Here is a 24,369-nt window from a genome sequence, read left to right as displayed (position 1 = left end):
CAAACTGTGATCCTTTGGTTCACAGGCCCATGCTCAATCCACTGAGCTACACCAGCCAGGGCTAAAGCATCTTTTTAAAATAAAGATTTTATTTATTAGAGGAGAAGGGAGGGAGAAAGAGAGGGAGAGAAACATCAATGTTTGCTTGCCTCTCATGTGCCCCCTACTGGGGACCTGGCCCACAACCCAGGTATGTGCCCTAACTGGGAATTGAACCAGTGACACTTTGGCTTGCAGGCTGGCACTCAATCCACTGAGTCACACCAGCTATGGCACATTAAGCATCTTTTTATATCCTTATCTCTAATTTTCATATCTTCAGTGGAGAAATATCAGTTCAAGTTCTTTGCCCATTTTGGATTAGAATGTATGTTTTTTATTGTTGAGTTTAAGGAGTTCTCTATATATTCTGGATGTCAATCCCTCTTTAAATACATGATGTACAAATATTTTTTCCCATTCTGTGGTTTGTCTTTTTTCTCTGTTGATAGTACCTTTTGATGTGCAAAATTTTACAATTTTCATAAAGTCCAATTTGTTTATTTTTTCTTTTGTTGTGAATGCATTTGATGTCATAGCCATAAAAATCATTGCAAATTCAGCATCTTGAAGCTTTTGCTTTGTGTTTTCTTCTAATTGTTTTAGGTTTTACGTTTATGTCTTTCATCCATTTTGAATCAGTTTTTGTATATGGCATTACTTAAGGGTAGAAATTTATTCTTCTGCATGTGAGAATCAAGTTTCCTTAGCACATTTGTTAAAAGGACTGTCCTTTTCCTACTAAATGAACTTAGCACCCTACTCAAGAATCATTTCACTATTTATTATACAAGGGTTTATTTCTGGACTCTGTATTCCGCTGGCCTATATGCTTATCTTTAGATCATTGCTACAGTATTTTGATTACTGTATTTTGTGGTGAATTATAAAATCAGGAAGTGTGAGTCCTCCAACTTTTTCTTTTCAAGATTGCTGTGACTATTCAGGATCCTTGAGATTCCATATGACATTTAGGATGGATTTTTTATTTCTGTAAAAAATATCATTGGGATTTAAAAAGATTTTATTTATTTATTTTTACAGAGAGGAGAAGGGAAGAAGAGAGAGAGTGAGAGAAATATTGATGTGTGAGAGATACATCAATAGGTTGCCTCTTATTCTCTCCCAACCGGGGACCTGGCCCACATCCCAGGCATGTGCCCTGAATAGCAATCAAACCAGTAACTTTTGGTTCACAGGCCAGCACTCAGTCCACTGAGCCACAATAGCCAGGGAAATAATTGGGATTGTTTTTTAAGTATATTTTATTGACTACATTATTACAGTTGTCCCAATATTTTCTCCCCCCTCAGCCCTGGCCCCCACCTCCAGCATTTCCCCCACTTAGTTCATGCCAATGGGTTGTACATATAAGTTCTTTGGCTTCTCTATTTCCTATACTATTCTTAACCTCCCCCTGCCTACTTTATGCTTACCAATTAGGCTTCTTATTCACTGTACCACTCCTCACCTATTTCCCTCCCCCTCCCCACTGATAACCTTCTATGTGACCTTCATTTCTGTGGTTCTATTCCTGTTCTTGTTGTTTGCTTAGCTTTTGTTTTGTTTGGTTGTTAATACCTGTGAGTTTGTTATACTTTTATTGTTGTGAGATTTTGCTCTTTTTGATTTCTTAGATAAGTTCCTTTAACATTTTATATAAAAAGGGTTTGGTGATGATGAACTCCTTTAACTTGACTTTATCTGAGAAGCACTTTATCTGCCCTTCCCATTCTAAATGAGAGCTTTGCTGGATAGAGTACTCTTGGATGTAGGTCCTTCCTTTCATGACTTCAAATACTGCTTTCCAGCCCTTTCTTGCCTGTAAGGTTTCTTTTGAGAAATCAGTTGATAGTCTTATGGGACCTCTTCCGTAGGTAACCGTCTCCTTTTCTCTTGCTGCTTTTAAGATTCTCTCTTTATCTTTAATCTTGGGTGATGTATTATGATGTGCCTTGGTGTGTGCTTCCTTGGGTCCAAATTCTTTTGGAATCTCTAGGCTTCCTGGACTTCCTGGAAGTCTATATCCTTTCCCAGATTAGAGAAGTTCTCCTTCATTAATTGTTCAAATAAGTTTTCCATTTCTTGCTCTTCCTCTTCTCCTCCTGGCAGCCCTGAGATTTGGATGTTGGAAAGTTTAAAGTTTTCCCAGAGGTTCCTAAGCCTCTCCTCAGTTTTCAGAATTATTCTGTGTTCATTCTGTTCTGATTGAATGTTTATTTCTTCCTTCTGGTCCAAACCATTGATTTGAGTTCCAGTTTACTTCCCTTCACTGGTGGTTCCCTGTGTGCTTTCCTTTATTCACTTTATGTATTCTTCATTTCTTCCTTCATTTTGCAACTGAGCTTGAGGAATTCTGTGAGCATCTTGATTACTAGTGTTTTGAACTCTGAATCAAGTTGCGTATCTCCTTGTCACTTAGTTCTTTTTTCTTTAGTTTTGATCTTTTCTTTCATTTGGGTTATATTTCTTTGTCTCAGGGCACCTATTATATAATAAGGGGGGAGCCATAGGTATTTACCAGGGCAGAACAACCCACCTTACTGTGTTGTGGCACTGCCTGTGGGAGAGGGTTCAGAGAGGGAACAATTCCTCCTGCTTCAGTCTACCCCCACTTTCCAACAAATTGTCCTGTGAGCCTGGGAGTTTCTCCTACCATTGTAACCCCCACAGTTTTTTACACCTAGAGGATTTCAGTCTTTAGTTTCCCTCTCAGCCACTCCTCCTTGCCAGTGTGGTCTGATGCCTTGCTACAGGTCCTCTCCACCTGACTGCCCATCTCCACCCCTCCTACTGGTCTGGATGAATGTTTCTTCTTAAACTCCTTGGTTGTCAATCAAGTCATTGATTTAAGGTTTTCTTCTATTTTAATATAAGTGCTTAAAACAATAAATTTCTCTTGGAACACTGCTTTTGCTGTGTCCTATAAATTTTGCTATATTATGCATTCATATTCATTCATCTAAAGATGTTTTCTAATTTACTTTGTGATTTCTTCTTGATCCATTGGTTGCTTAAGGGTGTGTGGCATACTTTCCACAAATTTGTAAATTTTTGTTTTCCTTCCATTATTAACATCTAACTTCATCCTACTGTGGTCAAAGAAGATACTTTGTATGATACATACCTTTTAAAATCATTGAAACAATTTGCAGCCTAACATAGTCTAAAAAATGTCTTATGTGCACTTCAGAAAAATGTGTTTGTGTTGTTGTTGAGTAGATCTCATGTATATGTTGGATAGATGTAGCTAGTTTATTGTGTTGTTCAAGTTTTCTATTTCTTTAGTTATTATTGATGGTGGGGTATTGAAATCTCCAACTATTTTTGAATAACTATATTTCTCCCTTTGATTCTGTCAATTTTTCTTTTACATAGTTTGATGGCCTGTCATTATATGTGTAAATATTTATAATTGTTACATCTTTTTGCTGTATTGAAACTTTTATTATTACTATATAATTTTCTTTGTTCCTTCTAACCTTTTTTTAAAAACCTATTTTGTCTGAGATCGGTAGAATTACTTCACTCTATTTTGTTTACTATTTGCATTAAATATATATTTCCATCTCTTCACTTTCAACCTGTGTGCATCTTTGGATTGAAAATGAATCTCTCAGATATAGCATATAGTTGTATCATTTATTATTATTGTTGTTTTTATGTATTCTGTAAATTTCTGTCATTTGTCCATTTACATTTAAATTAGTTACTTATGAGAATGGACTTACCTGTTGTTTTGTTGCTGGTTTTCTGTATACCCTATGGCCTTTTTGTTCTCAGTAATTGTATTACTGTATTTTTTGGTATTTAGTTGATTCTTTGTAGTGAAAACATCTTAAATCCCTTCTTGTTTCCTTTTGTATATATTCTATTACTATTTTTTGTGGTTGCCTTGGGGGTTACATTTAACATTCTAAAATTATAACAGTCTAATTTGAATTTATATGATCTTAAATTCAGTAACATCCAAGCTTTCTCCTACTTTACAGTTCTGCTCCATTCCTTTCAATTATGGATGTTACCAAATTACATATTTATACATTGTGTGTCCAAAAACATAAACTAATATTTTAAATTAGTCTTTTAAATTACATAGAAAAATTTGGAGTTACAAACCAAATATATAATAGTAATAGTTTTGATAATTGCTTGTGTATTTACCTTTACTGTGATACTTTTTTCCTTGTGCAGATTCTAGTTCCTTTCCAATTTCCTTTCTTGTCAACCTGCAGAACTCCTTTAGCATTTCTTTTGAGCAAGTCTAGTTGAAATGAAATCTCTCAGCTCTTTTTTATCTGGAAATGTCTTAATTTCTCCTTCACTTTTGAAGGACAGTTTTAACAGATACAGGATTATTAGTTGACAGTTCCTTCCTCTTACCTTTTTATTATTATTTTATTTAATATATATATTTTTCTTTTTTAAAATTTTTATTTAATTATTTTTCAAGTACATTTTTTTGTCTATTTCTCCCATCCCAGCCCCCCTGCACCGTCTCCCCACCTCCCTCCCATTTCCCCCCCCCCAGTCCTCATCCCTGTGTCTTTCATACTTGTTCCTCAAAATCCCTCCCCATTTTTCCCCTTAAATTCCCTTCTCTCTCCCCTCTGGTCACTGCCCACTTGTTCTCTATTTCAGTGTCTTTGTTTTTATTCTGTTTGCTTGTTTGTTTTATTCTTTAGCTTCCTGTCAAAGGTGAGATCATATGGTATTTGTCCTTCAATGCCTGGCTTATTTCACTCAGCATAATGCTTTCCAGTTCCATCCATGTTGTTGCAAAGGGTAGTAGCTCCTTCTTTCTCTCTGCTGCATAGAATTCCATTGTGTATATGTACCACAGTTTTTTGATCCATTCGTTTACTGATGGGCACCTAGGTTGCTTCCAACTCTTGGCTATTGTAAATTGTGCTGCTATGAACATTGTGGTGCATAGGTTCTTTGAAATTGATGTTTTAGGATTCTTGGGATATAATCCTAGCAGTGGAATTGCTGGTTCAAAAGGCAGGTCGATTTTTATTTTTCTGAGAAAATTCCATACTGTTTTCCATAATGGTTGTACCAGTCTGCAATCCCACCAACAGTGAACTAAGGTCCCCCTTTTCCCCACAACCTCTCCAACATTTGTTGTTTGTTGCTTTGTTTATGATAGCCATCCTGACTGGTGTAAAGTGGTATCTCATTGTGGTTTTAATTTGCATCTCTCTGATAGCTAGTGATATTGAGCATTTCTTCATGTGTCTCTGGATATTCTGTATGTCCTGTTTAGAGAAGTGTCTGTTCAAGTCCTTTTCCCATTTTTTAATTGGGTTCGATGTCTTCCTAGAGTGGAGTCGTGTAAGTTCTTTGTATATTTTGGAGATTAAACCTTTGTCTGAGGTATCATTGGCAAATATGTTTTCCCATACAGTTGGTTGTCTTTTGAATTTAATACTGTTTTCTTTAGCCATGCAGAAGCTTTTTATTTTGATGAGATCCCATTTGTTTATTCTTTCCTTTATATTTCTTGCTCTAGGGGACATATCAGTAAAAATGTTGCTGCGTGGAATATCTAAGATTTTCTTGCCAGTGTTCTCCTCTAGGACTTTAATGGTGTCACGGCTTATATTTAAGTCTTATCCACCTTGAATTTATTTTGGTGTATGGTGTAAGTTGGTGCTCAAGTTTCATTTTTTTGCACATAGCTGTCCAGTTCTCCCAACACCATTTGCTGAAGAGGCTAATATATTTTATTGATTATGCTATTATAGTGTCCTATTCCCCCCCCTTTATTCCCCTCTGCCCTGCAACCTCCTCCCACCCACATTCAGCCCCACCTTAGTTGATGTCCATGGGTCCTACATATAAGTTCTTTGGCTTCTACATTTCTTATACTATTCTTGACATCTCCTGTCTGTTTTGTATCTACCATTTATGCTTCTTATTCCCTGTACCTTTTCCTCCATTCCCCCCATCCTCATTCCTGTCCTCACTGATAACCTCCATGTAATCTCTATTTCTGTGATTTTGTTCCTGTTCTAGTTGTTTCCTTACTTTGTTTTTGTTTTTTAGGTTCAGTTGTTGATAGGTGTGAGTTTATTGTTATTTTATTGTTTTGAGTTTTTTTGATTTCTTAGATAAGTCCCTTTAGTATTTTGTATAATAAGTGCTTGATGATGACGAACTCCTTTAACTTGACCTTATTTGAGAAGCACTTTATCTGTCCTTCCATTCTAAATGATAGCTTTGCTGGATAGAGTAATTTTGGATGTAGGTCCTTGCCTTTCATGATACTGCTTCCAGCCCCTTCTTGCCTGTAGGGTTTCTTTGGAGAAAATCAGTAGACAGTCTAATGGAAACTCCTTTGTAAATAACTGTGTTCTTTTCTCTTGCTGCTTTTAAAATTCTCTCTTTATCTTTAATCTTGGTAATGTAATTAAGATATTCCTTGTTATGTGTTTCCTTGGATCCAACTTCTGTGGGACTCTCTGAGCTTTTTGCATTTCCTGGAAGTTTATTTCTTTTGCTGGATAGGGTAAGTTCTCCTTTACTGTTTTTTCCAATAAGTTTTCCATTTCTTGCTCTTCCTCTTCTTTTGGCACCCCTTATTGTTCAGATGTTGGAACATTTAAAGTTGTCCTGGAGGTGCCTCAGCCTCTCCTCATTTTTTTTTAAATTCTTGTTCCTTCATTCTGTTCTGGTTGAATGTTTATTTCTTCCTTTCGGTTCAAACTGTTGATATGAGTCCCAGTTTCCTTTCCTTCACTGTCGGTTCTCTGTACATTTTCCTTTATTTCCCTTTTCATAGCCTTCACACCTTTCTCTATTTTGTGACCATACTCAACTATTTCTATGAGCAATTCAATTGCCAGTGTTTTGAACTCTGCATCAGATAGGTTGTCTATCTCTTCATCATTTAGTTGTATTTTTTTCTGTAGTTTTGATCTGTTATTTCATTTGGGCCATTTTTTTTGTCTCTCTGTGCCTGTTACATAGTAAGGGACAGAGCCTTAGGTATTCCCAAGGTCAGGCAACACGTCTTTGGAGCACTACACATGGGGGAGGGATCCAAGAGGGAACAATGCCACTTGCTTGGCTCTCAACTAGCTTTCAGTCATTTCCTCTGCTCCCCACAAACAAATTGGGACTTTCTGTTGCTGATACCAGGGTGGGTGTGTTTGTGTATATTGTAGAAACCTGTGGATCTCTCCAATAAACTCTCCTGTGAGGCTGGGGGTTTCTCCCACAATCACAGTCCCCTCAGGTTTTTTCAGTCAGAGGTTTTGAGACTTTATTTCCCCACACTGAAATTCTCGGTCTGTCTCACTCCCCAGTTTTCCTTCTTGATTTATTTACACACAAATGTGGGACTACCTGGTCTGCCAGCCAGCACCTCACTTGGTCAGCCAGCTGGCACTTCACCTGCATAGGTCCTCCAGTGTCACCTTGCCATGTTTCCCCTTTGCCCAGCTGCCTTTCTCCGCCCCTACTAATGGTCTGGATGAATATTTGTTTAACTCCTTAGTTGTTTGAGTTCCATACAGTTCGATTTTCTGGCAGTTCTGGTTGTTTTTTGTTTTTAAATTTGTTGTACTTCTTTTGGTTGTGGGAGGAGGCACAGTGTAAGTACATATGCTTTCATCTTGTCAAGAAGTCTGCTTCCTCTTACCATTTTAATCATACCACTGCCATCTAGCCTCCAAAGTTGTTGATAAGAAGTTTGCTGATAATTTTATTTTGGATTTCTTTTATGTGATAAGTGACATTTTTTTTTTTGCTTTCAAGATTCTTTGTATTTGTCTTCTAACAGTTTGATTATAATGTGTCTTGGTGCAGGTATCTTTGTGTTCATCCTTTTTTTTTTTGTCTCAACTTCAATTTTTTAAAATTTAATTATTGTTCATGTACAGTTTTTGGTCTTTTACTCCCATCCCAGCCCAACCCCTCCAGTGCTCCCCACCTCCCTCCCATTTCCACCTTTGTTAGTTTTTGTCCATGTGTCCTTTATAGTTGTTCCTGTGAATCCTTCCCCTTTTCTCCTGAAATTCCCTCCCCTCTTCCCTCTGGTCCCTGTCAGCCCATTCTGTATTTCAGTGTTTTTGGTTATATTTTGCTTGCTTGTTTGTTTTGTTGTTTAGCTTCCTGTTAAAAGAGAGATCATATGGTATTTGTCTTTCACTGCCTGGCTTATTTCACTCAGCATAATGCTTTCCAGTTCCATTCATGCTGTTGCAAAGGGTAGAAGCTCCTTCTTTCTGCTGCATAGAATTCCATTGTGTAAATGTATCATAGTTTTTTGATCCATTCATTTACTGATGAGCACCTAGGTTGCTTCCAACTCTTGGCTATTGTAAAAGGTGCTGCTATGAACATTGGGGTGCATAGGTTCTTTTGGATTGGTGTTTCAGGGTTCTTAGGATATAATTCTGGCAGTGGAATTGCTGGGTCAAAAGGCAGATTCATTTTTATTTTTCTGAGAAAATTCCATACTGTTTTCCATAATGGTTGTACCAGTCTGCAATACCACCAACAGTGCACTAGGGCCCCCTTTTCCCCACATCCTCTCCAATATTTGTTGTTTGTTGCTTTGTTTATGATGGCCATTCTGACTGGTGTAAAGTTGTATCTCATTCTGGTTTTAGTTGGCATCTCTCAGATAGCTAGCGATATTGAGCATCTTTTCATGTGTCTCTATCCTCTGTATGTTCTCTCTAGAGAAGTGCCTGTTCAAATACTTTGCCCATTTTTTAATTGGGTTAGTTGTCTTCTTAGAGTGGAGTGGTGTAAGTTCTTTGTATATTTTGGAGATTAAACCTTTGTCTGAGGTATCATTGGCAAATATGTTTTCCCATACAGTTGGTTGTCTTTTGAATTTAATACTGTTTTCTTTAGCCATGCAGAAGCTTTTTATTTTGATGAGATCCCATTCGTTTATTCTTTCCTTTATGTTCCTTGTTCTATGAGACATATCAGTAAAAATGTTGCTGCGTAGAATATCTGAGATTTTCCTGCCAATGTTCTCCTCTAGAATTTTAATGGTGTCATGGCTTATATTTAAGTCTTTTATCCACATTGAATTTATGTTTGTGTATGGTGTGTTGGTGCTCCAGTTTCATTTTTTTGCATGCAGTTGTCCAGTTCTCCCAAGACCATTTGTTGAAGAGGCTATTTTTACGCCATTTTATGTTACTGCCCCCTTTGTCAAATATTAATTGACCATAGAGACTTGGGTTCATTTCTGGGAATTCTGTTCTGTTTCATTGGTCTATGTGCCTGTTTTTATGCCAGTACCAGGCTGTTTTGATTACAGTGTCCTTGTAATACAGTTTGATATCAGGTATTGTGATCCCTGCTACTTTGTTCTTCTTTCTCACAATTGCAGCTGCTATTCGGGGTCATTTATGGTTCCATATAACTTTTTGAACTGTTTGTTCTATGTCTGTGAAATATTCCATTGGTACTTTAATAGGTATTGCATTGAATCTGTAAACTGCTTTAGGTAGTATGGACATTTTGATGATGTTAATTCTTCCAATACATGAACATGGTATATATTTCCATTTGTTTGTACCTTCCTTGACTTCTTTCTTCAGTGTTGTCTAGTTTTCTGCATACAGGTCTTTTACCTCCTTGGTTAGGTTTATTCCCAGATATTTTATTTTTCTTTTTTTCTTTATTTAGTTATTTTTCAAGTACAGTTTTTTTTTGTCTATTTCTCCCATCCCAGCCCCCCTGCACCGTCTCCCCACCTCCCTCCCATTCCTCCCCCCAGTCCTCATCCCTGTGTCTTTCATACTTGTTCCTCAAAATCCCTCCCCATTTTTCCCCTTAAATTCCCTTCTCTCTCCCCTCCAGTCGCTGCCCACTTGTTCTCTATTTCAGTGTCTTTGTTTTTATTCTGTTTGCTTGTTTGTTTTATTCTTTAGTTTCCTGTCAAAGGTGAGATCATATGGTATTTGTCCTTCAATGCCTGGCTTATTTCACTCAGCATAATGCTTTCCAGTTCCATCCATGTTGTTGCAAAGGGTAGTAGCTCCTTCTTTCTCTCTGCTGCATAGAATTCCATTGTGTATATGTACCACAGTTTTTTGATCCATTCGTTTACTGATGGGCACCTAGGTTGCTTCCAACTCTTGGCTATTGTAAATTGTGCTGCTATGAACATTGTGGTGCATAGGTTCTTTGAAATTGATGTTTTAGGATCCTTGGGATATAATCCTAGCAGTGGAATTGCTGGTTCAAAAGGCAGGTCGATTTTTATTTTTCTGAGAAAATTCCATACTGTTTTCCATAATGGTTGTACCAGTCTGCAATCCCACCAACAGTGAACTAAGGACCCCTTTTCCCCACAACCTCTCCAACATTTGTTGTTTGTTGCTTTGTCTATTATAGCCATCCTGACTGGTGTAAAGTGGTATCTCATTGTGGTTTTAATTTGCATCTCTCTGATAGCTAATGATATTGAGCATCTCTTCATGTATCTCTGGATATTCTGTATGTCCTGTTTAGAGAAGTGTCTGTTCAAGTCCTTTTCCCATTTTTAAATTGGGTTCGATGTCTTCCTAGAGTGGAGTCGTGTAAGTTCTTTGTATATTTTGGAGATTAAACCTTTGTCTGAGGTATCATTGGCAAATATGTTTTCCCATACAGTTGGTTGTCTTTTGAATTTAATACTGTTTTCTTTAGCCATGCAGAAGCTTTTTATTTTGATGAGATCCCATTTTTTTATTCTTTCCTTTATATTCCTTGCTCTAGGGGACATATCCGTAAAAATGTTGCTGCGTGGAATATCTGAGATTTTCTTGCCAATGTTCTCCTCTAGGACTTTAATGGTGTCACGGCTTATATTTAAGTCTTTTATCCACCTTGAATTTATTTTGGTGTATGGTGTAAGTTGGTGCTCAAGTTTCATTTTTTTGCACGTAGCTGTCCCATTCTCCCAACACCATTTGTTGAAGAGGCTATCTTTACTCCATTTTATGTTACTGCCCCCTTTGTCAGATATTAATTGACTGTAGAGAGTTGGGTTGATTTCTGGGCTCTCTGATTTGTTCCATTGGTCTATGTGCCTGTTTTTATGCCAGTACCAGGCTCTTTTGATCACACTGGCCTTGTAATACAGTTTGATATCAGGTATTGTGATCCCTCCTACTTTGTTCTTCTTTCTCAAAAGAGCAGGTGCTATTTGGGCTCGTTTATGATTCCATATAAATTTTTGAAGTGTTTGTTCTATGTCTGTGCAATATGCCATTGGTACTTTAATAGGTATTGCATTGAATCTGTATATTGCTTTGTGTAGTATGGAAATTTTGATGATGTTAATTCTTCCAATCCATGAACAAGGTATATGTTTCCATTTGTTTGTGTCTTCCCTGATTTCTTTCTTCAGGGCTGTGTAGTTTTCTGCATACAGGTCTTTTGCCTCCTTGGTTAGGTTTATTCCCAGATATTTTATTTTTCTTTTTGCTATATCAAATGGGATTTTTTCCCTTGATTTCTGCTTCTGTTGATTCATTGTTAGTACACAAAAATGCCTTTGATTTCTGGATATTGATTTTGTGTTCTGCTGTTTGGCAAAATCATTTATTAGGTTGAGCAGTTTTCAGGTAGAGTCTATAGGATTTTCCATGTACATTCTCACGTCATCTGCAAACAGTGACAGGTTTTTTTCCTCCTTTCTAATTTGAATGCCTTTTATTTCCTTTTCTTGTCTGATTGCTGTGGCTAAAACTTCCAATACTCTATTGAATACAAGTATGAAAGTGGTCAACCTTGTCTTGTTCCTGATCTTAGTGGAAACGATTTTAGTTTTTGCCCATTGAGTATGATGTTGACTGTAGGTCTCTCATATATGGCTTTTAATATATTGAGGAATGCTCCCTCTATTCCCACTTTGCTGAGTGTTTTGATCATAAATGGGTATTGTACCTTATCAGAAGCTTTTTCCACCTTTTTTGATATGATCATATGATTTTTGTCTTTGCTTTTGTTTATGTGATGTATTACATTTACTGAGTTGCAAATATTGAACCATCCTTGCATCCCTGGGATGAATCCCACTTGGTCATTGTTTATGATCTTTTTAATATATTGTTGGATGCAGTTTGCCAATATTTTTTGAGGATTTTAGCATCTATGTTGATCAGCAATATTGGCCTGAAGTTTTTTTCTTTGTTGTTGTCTTTATCTGGTTTTGGAATTAGGATGATGCTGACTTCATAAACAGAGTTTGGGAGTCTTCCATCACTTTGGATTTTTTTAATAGTCTGTGAAGAATAGGGGTTAGCTCTTTCTTAAATGCTTTGTAAAATTCTCCTGTGAAACCATCTGGTCAAGGGTTTGTGTGGGGGTAGGAGTTTTTTGATTAGTGCTTCAATTTCATCTGCTGTTATTTGTCTGTTCAGGATTTGTGTTTCTTCTTCATTGAGTTTTGGAAGATGATATTTTCCTAGAAATGTGTCCATTTCACGTAGGTTTTTTAATTTCTTGGCATAAAATACTTCATAGTAATTTCTTATAATCCTTTGTATATCTGTGGTTTCAGTTGTAATCTTTTCTCTTTCATCTCTGATTGTGGTTTTTTGGGTCCTCTCTCTTCTTTTTTTGCATACATCTTTTTCTTGACTTCACATTTACAGTTGTTTGTGTTTCTGTAAGACAGTTGTTTTAAAATCTTTGTCTATTAGATATGCCACTAGGTCCTTTTCAGAGACTGTTTTTGCTTGTTTGTTTTTTTCTTTAAGTAAGACATACTTTTCTGTTTCTTGTTATGCTTTGTGATTTTTTGTTGTTATTGAAAACTGAACATTTGAATCTAATATCTAATATGACTTTGGGAATCAAATTCTCTCCCATTCCCCAGTGTTTTCTTTTCCTTTTTTTTTTTGTTTTAGGTCTGTGCTGAGGGTTAGCCTGGGGTGTAACTTTAAGGTTTTTCTGAGATTTTGTGAGTCTGCATATTTCCCAGGGGCTGCACAGTGGTTTTTCTAATTTTCCCTATGTATGCAGCTACTTTGGATGTCTTAGTCTTTACTGTCTGTCCAGGAAAGGAGGAAATTGAAATTAGTGCAATGGAGGAAAAGAAAAGACAACTTTTTCAACCTCTTGGAAGTCACTTATTGGTCATGGAACAATTGGGGAAGGTGCAAAAATAGCCACTATTTCTTTTCAGGTCTGTGATCAGAAGTAGCAATTAATAAACACAAATCTCCAATATTTGGAAGACAGGATTCTTTATGCCCACTGATTCATAAACATGTGTTGCTTTGCCACTTATTTACATCTTCTTCTTTAATTTATTTCCATAGTGTTTTGTAGTTTTCAGAGTATAGATTTTATACATTTTTTGTTAAATTTATTCTAAATATTTTGTTTTTTGGATGTTCTTGTGAATGAAATTATTTTCTCCAGTTTATTCTCATAGTACTCATTGCAAGTAGTATTTATTTATTGTATTTATTTAGATAAATAGTATTTATTGTAGATAAATACAATAGACTTTTGAATATTGTTCTTGTATCTTACAAATGTGCTGAACTAATTCATTAGTTCTAATATTTTTAGTGGGTTCATTAGGGTTTTCTATATATCAATTATGTTATCTGTGAATAGACTAATTTTTACATTGTCTTTCAAATTTGGTTGTCTTTTATTTTTTCTATTAAGTAATTGCCTGCCTAGAACACCTAATACAATGTAGAATAGAAGTGGCAAGAGTTGACATCTTTATCTTCCTACTGATTCTAATGGAAAGAATATAGTCTCTCACCATGAAGTATGACATTAACCGTGGATTTTCATGGATGTCCTTTATAAGGTTAAGAAAATTTTCTTGTACTCCTAATTTTCTGCATACATTTTTTAACATGAAAGGACAATGGATTTTGTCAAATGCTTTTTATTTACCTAGTGAGATAATTTTTTAATTCTATTGACATGTTGTTTACATTCCTTAATGTTTCAGATATTGTACCTGCCTTGCAATCCTAGGAAAATTTCCACTTGCTCATCATATATAATTCTTTTTCTATGTTGATAGATTTATTTTGATAGTATTTTTGGTTGACAATTTTTTCATCATATTCATTAAATATTAATCTACTTTTCTTTTATTAATTAATTTTATTATTAATTATTTTTCTTTTCTCATAGTTTCTTTGTCTGGCTTTGGTATTAGGGTAATAATGGCCTCATGAAAAGTTTCAAAGAATTTGGAAGCATTCCCTCATCTTCTATGTTTTTGAAAGTTTCTGAACACTTTATGTAATTTTATAAATAGTTGGTAAAATTCAGCAGTAAAGTCATTTGGTCCTGGACTTTTTTTAATGGACAGTTACCACTCCCCTCTTTCCACTGTGGCTTTGCTCAGTACAGCTAAAGGATTGTCAATTATGTTAATTTTTTCAAAGAATCAACCTCTGTTTTCATTGATTTTTTCCTATTATTTTTCTATTCTCTGTTTTATCCCTGATCTAATCTTTGTGATTTCTTTTTCTGCTACTTGTTTTAGATTATTTCATTCTTCTTTTTTCAGTGTGTTAATGTAGGAGGTTAAGTTATTGATTTAGGATCTTTGTTTTTTCTTTTTTGTTATTATTATTTTATTATTTTTTATTTTTTATTTTTGTTGTTCATGTATAGTTCTCCATTTTCATCCCACCACAACCCTCTGCCCCAACCGTTCCCACCTCCAACCCTTGAATCTACTGCCTTTGGCTTTGTCTATGTGTTCGTTATACATGTTCCTTGATGGACCTTCCATATTTTCCCCCACTATCCCTCTTCTTTTTCTAGTTTTCTAGGGTGGAAGCTTAGATTACCTTCAAACCTTTCTTCTTTTCCAATATATTCATATTTTAGTCAAGTCTCCTATAGTCTAACAAAACAAAGGGTTTTATCTTCATGTTTGCTCCCTCTTTGTGATATAGAGCCTCACACATTTGTTTGGGGTAATAGTCTGTGTGTCATAGCCAAAGCAGAATCCATTCAGATACCTGGAGAAGTTTGTTGTAGGTTTTTCTGGGCTACTGAGTGATTTTAATCAGCTGTTGGCACTTCTGGCACATGGTAGGTGGGTGCACAAAGAGCTCTGTGGGTGGCAAGTTCTCTGGGCAGGAGACAGATGCAGGTTTCACTGAGTGCTTATCGGAAAAAAGTGAACTGACCTATTTCTTTAGGCAGTAATTTTATAACTTATCTCTTTAGTGTGCCTGTGTTTTCACGTGTATTTCTGTTAGCCAGTCCAAATACTCCAAAAACACTGACTAACAGTTCTCAGCTTGGGTGGCATGTTGGAATCATGGATGTAGCGTAAAACATGGTGTCTGAGCCCCACATCAGACTCCTTATAGAGTTGGTCTGGGTGGAGTTTAGAGCTCCTTAGACCTGAGCCTACATTGAGACTGCTGTCCAAGACACTTTCCTGTCATAAATCCTCCTTAATCTACCCCGGCTGCCCCAGAATTTGCATTAGTGTTAATTGCTAAGAAGTGAGAATAAGGATTCAATGTCAACACACTGACAATACTGTCTCAAGTTGAGCTGGATGCTCCCAGCTTCCAAGGAAGGGCTTGCCTGCCCATGTCACTCAAGTGGTGTTTCTGGTCTGGGAATTCTAAGGAGCTCCAGGAAGATTAAACAACCTCATTGGAAAGATGCCAGAAAGTCCTACAAAAAGTTCCTCTTTGAATGTGTCAATGACATTACATTTTTAATGAGGCTTAATACCGAGGAGCCCAGCCTGGGTGGTCTCTTCCTTCTGGTACTTATAGAGTTGGGTGGGGAGGGGGCCAGCCTCAGAATTGGATCCTAGGAGAGGAAGGCATCCCAATTTCAAAGTTTTTGCTATTGCCTTTGGCCACTAATTGGTAGAGCCTAGAGCAGATGGCTTGGGCAGGGGTTTCTGATATGTACACCTGGAGCATAGATTTGGGGTAGAAGTGAGATCTGGGGATGAAGGCCCAGAGAGCAATGTCCCATTGGTGAGATTATGGAGGGGGGGAGATAAGACTGGCTATTTTAGAGAAGGAGAGAGAGATTAAGAGCTTGGGAAAAGAGAATATTAGGACAAGTAGGTCAATAGAAGAATAAACATGTCTTTGGAGTCCCTGAAGGAGTGGTGAGAGATAGCTGGTTGCTGCAATGGAGAGATGGGCTCCCAACAATAAAGTAGAGAGAGAGGTCAGGATGCCCAGGCATTCCAGACCAACCACAAGGGCCATGTGAAGGCCTGGAGGGTGAATGGGTATAGCTAGGCACATGTTCCTTGCCTCATCTCCAACTCACTCTCATAGAAGCAGGCCCCAGGGGCCTGCATTCAGAGTTTGCTAGGGGATTGCTCTTGGCCAGGCTTTATGCTGTCTTCTTCAGGTGTGGTCTATACTCAGGGTCTGCCAGCTCAGTGTGTGTATGGGTGTGTGCGGTGGTGGCCCTCAGGGACAGCTATGCAAAAGCCTGCAGGTGGGAAGGCCTGGGAGCCTGCAGATCTCAGTGAGTGGTGCAGGAAAGCTAGACCAAGGTTTCTGTGGTGGACCCTATGAGATCAGGAGGAAAGCAGGGAAGAGAAGGCTGGTAGGGAGTAGGGGAGCTCACCATGGTACCTGGTGGTAGAAGGTGCTAGAGGCTGTGGCTCAGTCCCAGAGGGGTGGACAGATGAGCAGACTGAATAGAATGGCCAACATTAGTTACTAAGGATTTTGCAGACACCATCTCTCAGAATGTGGGGGGCCCCCAGACCCCTGGGAAGTGACCCTCCAGTTCAGATAATCTGGCTGACACCAAGCAAGCTATGTTCTTTTATTTCCACCTGTGGGTGATACTAACTTTCCCTCTATCCTTTACAGATCCGGACAAAGGACAAGATCTTCGACAGCATCAGCCACCTCATCAATCACCATCTGGAGAACAGCCTGCCCATCATCTCCTCTGGGAGCGAGCTATGCCTCCAGCAGCCTGTGGAGAAGAACCTGTGACCAGCCAGAGGCCATGTCTTGACATGCGTCATGGTCAGGAGGACTCGGTTCTTTCTGGTAGATGTGTATCAGGCAATAGGAACTCAGGCAGCTGCTCACGTGCTTAGAGCCTTATTCCAAAGCCCCAGGAGGAAAGTGTGTGTAAAGTACAGAGTTCATAAATTTCTTCTGATTTCTCATGTGCATATCGAAGGTGTAAATACCTATACATCCTGTACAAATGATGTTTTTCTACTTTTTAAGACTAAGAAAGAAGTAAGGCTAATGTTCTGTGCTGTATGTTTTTAATGAAAAAATGTTTGACTGTAGTTGTCTGGGCACAAATTTAATTCAACTGACCCATTCCACTGGGAAAGTTCACTAAGAAGTTTTTATCTGAAGTTTACCAATAAGCACAAAGAGGGGAGTAGAAGCAAGCAGGAGAGTTGGTAATTGACACAGGGTTGTAATAGAATCAGACGAGATGCTACCCAAAGAGGTCTAAATCTGCATGCAAAGCAGTGTTGTGTTGGTTCTAATGGCTGTCCCTCCTCCTCCCAGATGCCTCTTGGGCTGTCTGCATCACACCTGCGTGTATGAGGGTATCCAGCACCAGAGGGTTCCTATAGCTACTCTAAGGAGCAGGTGTCACATTACCTGTTTTGAGTCATGCTGAGCCCAGGAACGCTGTCCCCCATGACCTTGGTTGTTCAGAATTTCTTTGGAATGCATTTTACTGCCAAATATGGTATAAAATAAGCCTCACTAATGAAGGTTAGTGAAAATAAGCCTCAAAATGAGGTGGTTTGTCAAAGCATTGGTTTGTACATCTTTCTGGTTGACCGGTTGATTCCAGACTGCTTCAGTAGCTATTGATAAAGTTGCCCCTCATCTTCTTATAGTCAGTAGAGAAAAAAGTATATGTATGAACTGTGCTAAACAGGGCACTCACGTGCTCACAGTTCTGTCCTGGAGACACTGGCATTGGCCAGTTATTTCTCCTGGGCCCATGGTTGCCTGAAGCTGGGCATTTGTGAGAATCAATTTGAAAATTTTCTGGAGTGATTGGTGGGTAAGGTGACTGATTATCTCTACAACAGGTTTCCCAGTCACTCCAAGTAAAGGTGTATGCCCCATGCAGTGCTGAGTGTTGGCTCTTTTCTTGGAGATAAAACATTGTGGTTTCTTGCTGGATCTTTTGGTGTTAGGAAGTTGACAATGTTTATGACCTTTAAAATATACCTGGGATGAGACCACCATGTGACTGAACAAATGTCTTTTAAAAGATAGGATTCATCTGTGTGCTGGCACCTTGTCACTGGTGCTGCCATGCTGGCCCCCGTCCTAGAGACATCCCAGAGCACTCCCACCTCCTTGAGCACAGAGATGGTCTCTACACAGTTGGACTTAAATAGTAATAACTTTGGTGCTTCAGGGCTGAGGAGTTAAGGGTAGATTTAAACAATTCTGAAGAGTACTAATTCTGTAAAATTCCTGTGTATGAACTCCATTTCCATTTTTGGAGATTTGTGGCCAGGGTGGGAGGGTGAGATATAGCTGATGGAAAGGATGGATCAGAGCAAGGTCAAGGCTGAGTATGTAGCCTTCCTTGGAGATTTTGCTCTTTGAGTTTCCAGTGAATTCAAGGTGACAGTGGTTCCAGTCTTCTAGAGTGTTCCACAGTGGATTGGAACTAATATAGGCCATTCTGCTGCTTCCTGGAATGGTTCCAGGTACAGTGCAGATGCCCTGCTCCAAGTTACTTAGAACATGGGGTCTGAATGGGAATAGCAGCTGGCCCTGCCTTCTGCCGTGTGACAACACAGACTTTGGAATGGTGGTGATAATGGCCCTGTGCTACCTTCTTAGAGGCCTGTGGATGCTCATAATCATCTGACTCTGTGAGGAAGCATGAGCCTTCTCTGTGTATGGGATGCACACATGTAAAAACAGACAAAATAGCTTTCTTTTCTACAGTCTTGTATGCCCCACTTGCAAGGCTGCAGTGCTAGTGTGACAGGGCAAGAGCAAGTAGGCAAGGGGGAGTTACAAACCATGAGCCCCTGAACACCTGACCTGTTTTACTTTTCCTCTTGGGAACCTGCAGTTTAAGTAGCTCTCTGCTCTGAAGTTAGTGTTTATCTCAGTGATAAGCAATGTGTGTGTGTACACACATACATGTGATGGGTTTTTTCATGAGAATCAATTTAGAAAATTAAAAGTACTTGGGGACCTAAGTTTGTTTCAAATAAACTCAAAATATGACTTTTAAAGCTCAGATTATAAGGTTGCTTCCAATGAACAGACACCCTGGGAAGCAGATTTGAGATATGGCAAACAGCCATGATTTTCCTGTCTTTGCTCACTCCATTTGTAAAGCTTGTTAGAGCTTGCATGAGTCATCTCATCTCCTCCTTCAGGTACGTGTGATGAGCATAAATGTGAGCCTCACTCACATACAGGGAAACTGAGGCTCCAACTTGTTCAAGGCCTCGTGGTTGGTGAACATCAGAGCTATTCTGTTTATTCCTCATCTCTCCAGCTCTGCTGAGCTTGGAGCTCAAGACTTGGAGGCAGATGTGATAGGGCCTCCTCCCCATCCAGAATGGGTCCTTCCTCCAGCACTTTCTCCAGCTGTGTTCCTGCCTGGGCAAAGGCAGGCAGAGTAGCACTCAGCATGTGTTCCAACACTCCTGATGCCCAGGGCACATATACCGTGGCTGTGCAGAGCCACCCTGGGCATACAGGATGCTCCAGACCTGCTGCCTTTCTCATGGGACCCCTGACACTCAACCCAGGCCTCTGTGTCTGCTGGAAACACAAGGTAGGTCCAGCAGTCCTAAAATGTCACAGTTTGTGGAATGGCCCTAGAACCCCCTATCCACCTCCCTTCCCACCTGCACCATCCTGTATGAATTACCTATGCTTCAGATTGCATTCTGGTCCTACTGAGAGACTGTGGGGCCTCATATGAGGCCATTCATCATCATCCCTGTTTTAAGTCAACTTTGATGCTTGCCTACCAAGGAGAACCTGAATATCTCCGTAGGCAGGCTGATAAACAATGCATCGAGACAGTTGCCAGTCTATACCCTGTGCCTAAGCTACTGCTTCTGGCCATTTTTTTAAATTCGAGAAGCCAAACGACTGGTTTGCACTGAGTCTTGACTCATGTTTCATTTGAGCAACAATTCTGTTTAAGGCCATCTTGATGTTGGGGTAAATGGACAAAGACCCAACTGGGAAACATATGGTGTCTTAAAGGTTTCCTGGTAGAAAAGGTCACCACTGATAATTTCCAATGAGGACAGAAAGTGACAAGCCATGTGCGGGGAAAAAAGCATGTAAAGGAAGGGCAGACCTGGGGGCAGGACAGCACTTTGTGTGGTCCCTTGAAAAGGCCCTCAGGCTCAGGGACACTATTGACACATGTTTTCTGACTGCATGCCTATCTTGGGGTCTGGATGGGGCCCAATAATTTGCATTTCTAATAAATTGTGAGTGATGCTGATGGGCATTCTGGGCTTTGAGAACCACCATTGTGAGTTGCCAGCCCTTATGTGTCCCTTATCGGTGGCTTTCCCCCTCTGTGATTATTCAGGGTGGGGCAAAAGTAGATCTACAGTTGTTTGTATGGAAGATAATACAATAATTAATAAATGATAATACAAGAACACATTGTTTCACATACAACTGTAAACCTACTTTTGCCATACCCTGTGTTTTCATGCTACTTCATGTCATAGTTCTAAGGGTCCATGCTGTGAGTGTAAAAGTGGGAGATTAATAATTAGCATTTGTAACTTGATTCAGTCATTACTGGAAGATAAAATGCCACCAACCGGCCACAATTTATTTATAATGAGATTTATACATATTTATAAGTTTTCAAGCAATGTCATGAATAGTTTTAAAACAAGTACAATTTATAGCAGCCAGAAAAATGGCAACTTCATATGAGGATTTGTGAATGTCAGTCACATATGTGTATCTACACATATATGTACCTGCATTGTTTGATGGGTGTGCATCTATCTGTGTGCACATGAAGGTTAGTTGTGCAGTTTGCACCTTGAGACTCCTCCCTGGGTTTTGACATTTTGACTAACAAGGACAAGTAGGACATTAAACAAATGTTAAGAGTTTGGGGACTGACGTATCCTGGCATTCACAGACATCTGGAGGAGGGTCCTGGGTTTTACAGAAAAAAGACAGGAGGGACCCACTGTGGAAAATGACAGAGGTACATGAAGGAAGAGAGGCTAGTAAAGGAAGATGAGAAGAGAGGACAGAGGGTGAAGGAAGATAAGCTAAAAAGAAGGGGGTATACAGTCAACTCCAGGCTAATGACCTGTATTTATCTGTCAGTGTGTAGTGTCTGTAGGAGGCCAGTGAGGAAAAACAGGCAGTCAGGCATAGCAGAGGCTGTCCTCAATGCAGCATGCTGCGGAGGTCAGGGGGCAGCTGTGTATTTGGCGCCACTTCTTGGTGTTTCTATCCAGTCTGCTCTTGGTCTTGTCTATATACTAGTTCACATGTGACAGGCACTATGCTGGGCTCCTTGGATAGAGAAGTAAATGATGGGGGTTCTGCCTGCCTGAGAGTGTAATCCAGTAGGAAGTAAACATACACGGAGTGTTGGTGTGACAAGCTTGATGGTGTTGTGGCTGAGTCCAATAGTACTGTGGAGACTGGAGCTCCTGGGTGAACCTGGGGAGTCTGAAGGCCTTGCAAACTGAAGGGCAGGTGAGACCTGAGCATGACTGCAGGAAGAAAAAACCTGGAGGCCCAGAAGGAGGCAGGACACCCTCACACAGGCACAATGGCTGGTGTTAGCAGGGGTGTTGGAAGTGAAGCTGCTGTCACTTCTCTCTTCCTGCGTTCACAGGGGCCCCAAATAAATGAATTCGTTAATTCCCCCAAAACATAGTGCTTCCTCCTGGGGGGCTAGAAGAGCCATTCTCATGTGGGAAATGAAATCTCAGTTTAAGTCCTGTTTTGTTGTGTCACCTTAAAATACTACAGGCAGAAAAATTAGCATGTCGGAACACGTGCTGTTGTCCTGAGGGGTGAGGTGATTCATTCATGCTTACCTGGGACATGTCACCACAACCAGAGGTTCTAACCACCGAGTCAAGAGATTTAAAGCAAAAATCAATGGAAAAAAAGTCTATCCTTAAAATTAAATTACCTGGTAACAATTCCGTGTTAATTGCAAATGGAAGGTTCTCTGTTCATTTGACTTTTGAATATGACTTATTCTAGAATAAATATTGTAAAATTAAGTATGTAAATGTTTGTACTCAGATTTAAACATGAATTAAACATCTGATCTTTAAATCCAAGGATTAGGTAAGAACTTTGCATAAATTTAATGTGTAATAAGATATTTATTCCTTTTAAAAAAGGCTTTTGGATGACAAATTATACATATTGATAAACATTATTTTAAAATGTTGTGTTTGGTTTTACACTAACTTTTGAGGAACAGAAAATAATTACTGTAAAGTTGTCTGTCTAGGTTTATTGCCAATTCACCACTTTCTACTTTGATATTATAATAGAATGGGCCTTTGGAAATCCCCGAGGAGTAGAAATACAAAAGTGATTTCAAGTTTTCTCATCTCTGCTTCATGAAAAATGATAACACTGAAGTTATTTGGTCAATATTTGGGAGATTTGGCAATCCAACAGGGAAGAAAATTGGCTTAAATTCTCTACTCACCTTCTAAGAACCCACTTCACTCCTCCAGGAAATTATGTGATTTCCAGTTGCAGGCCCTTAATGGTGCACTTGGCACATCCATGTGCCTCTGACGTAGCCTAGTGCAGGGGCTTCTTGGCATCCCCGTGTCATCATTCTGTCCCAAGAGGGAGGTTGTCAGCAATGTAGGCAATGCTGCACTTATCATTGATTATTGGAAAATGTGCCTTCATTTTCACAATAGTGGTGTGTGCATTTCTGACTAGTAGCAAACACTTTGATCTCTGACTTAGATACTAAAACATTGGGTTGAGGTTTTGCACTCCAAGAAATTTCAAAGCATGGACTTGGTAACTTATTTAGAAGTTTTCTATAAAATACACCTTGTTATATTTCTGTGAAAAGCTTTTTGTCAGCGCAGTATAACCATGGGTCAAAGGATGAGATACCAACTGTTTCTATATCATCCATTGTTTAAATGACTGTCATTATAATTCTGTGGGCAATAAAGAATATCGTGGAAAGTCTCTCATGTAGATGGTGGATCTTGTATTGCCTCAACAGGGAGGAAGGGAATTTGAAACCTTTGCACAAAAAGCAGATATGCTCAGTGATTCTCCAGGAGACTTCTTAATTGGCCTAGGGTGTGGAGAGAAAGCGGCAGGAGGGCAGAAGTGTACCTGAGGGGAATTATGTTCACTGATGGGCCTTGCACAGAATCAGAGGTGACAGAAGGCTTGGTCCTTGGTTGTTTTGGGGAGATTCATTCATGACTGTTACCACCATGCTAGTTATGCCAAATGCTGACATCTTTCTCTATAGAATATAGGACACATACACACACACACATACTCTAAAACTTAGTGTTTGTAAAACAGAAAGCTGGGCAAAGGGCCAGTTCTGACCTCTTCTCTCCTTTTGCAAATGGAGCAGGACCAAATGTCCCATCTCTTGGTCCTACCTTGACTGCCATGGCTTCCACAATCTTGTCCCTGTCCAATAACACTCTATAGACCTTCAAATAGGCTGACTAAACACATGATACACCAGTAGGGAGCATAGTGTGGAAAGGTTGTCAGGGTTCTGAGAACGGTTTAACTCCTGAAGAGACGCCGGTACCAGGTGAGAGGCCAAATGGTCACCTTACACAGCCCCCAAATGGACTCCCAACAACAGTTTATACAAAAGCTTTCAGTTTTATTTTTTAATAAATATACATGGGACACAATAATGGTTACTAACTGAATGAGATTTACGAGCAGATTCTCCATGGCTTTGAAACACTTGACTTCTAAATGAACTCCAGCTAGCTAGTTAGGAGAATACACATTGGTGTTACAGTTATTTTTGTACACATCAAATGAACATAATTACTTCTTTTGAGTATTTTTCATTCAGATTGCTTAACAGGTTTGTGTTATTTTAAAAGAAAGTTGTGGCTATAGTGCAAAGTGATATTAATATTAGCACCAGAGATCCAGGGCCTCTAAAACAACTCAGAACCAAGATAGAAAGTACTAAAGTTATGTCATAACCTAAGCAAAATGTAATACCCAACATTTTGGCTTTATGATGCATTTTTAAAATTTAATTGTTGTTCAAGTACAGTTTTCTGTCTTTTATTCCCATTCCAGCCCACCCCCCCGTGCTCTCCACCTCCCTCCCATTTCCACCACCCCCCTTAGTTTTTGTCCATGT

The 24,369-nt window shown here is 39.0% G+C and overlaps 1 protein-coding gene across 1 annotated transcript in view; it reads left to right on the top strand.

Annotated features, from left to right (window-relative positions):
* The window catches only part of SHC3 (SHC adaptor protein 3), a 174,504-nt gene extending 152,316 nt beyond the window's left edge, over positions 1–22,188 (top strand). The window contains exon 13 of the mRNA XM_037134042.2: positions 16,860–22,188. Coding sequence (XP_036989937.2) covers positions 16,860–16,988 — 129 coding nt within the window. The 3' untranslated portion in view covers positions 16,989–22,188. The remainder of the gene's footprint in view (positions 1–16,859) is intronic.
* Positions 22,189–24,369: the final 2,181 nt, after the last annotated feature.

The sequence above is a fragment of the Artibeus jamaicensis genome, unplaced genomic scaffold (genome assembly GCF_021234435.1).
Source record: "Artibeus jamaicensis isolate MK-2021 breed Jamaican fruit bat unplaced genomic scaffold, CSHL_Jam_final contig_264, whole genome shotgun sequence".
Classification (NCBI taxonomy): domain Eukaryota; kingdom Metazoa; phylum Chordata; class Mammalia; order Chiroptera; family Phyllostomidae; genus Artibeus; species Artibeus jamaicensis.
This window is presented reverse-complemented; position numbering and strand designations above follow the sequence as displayed.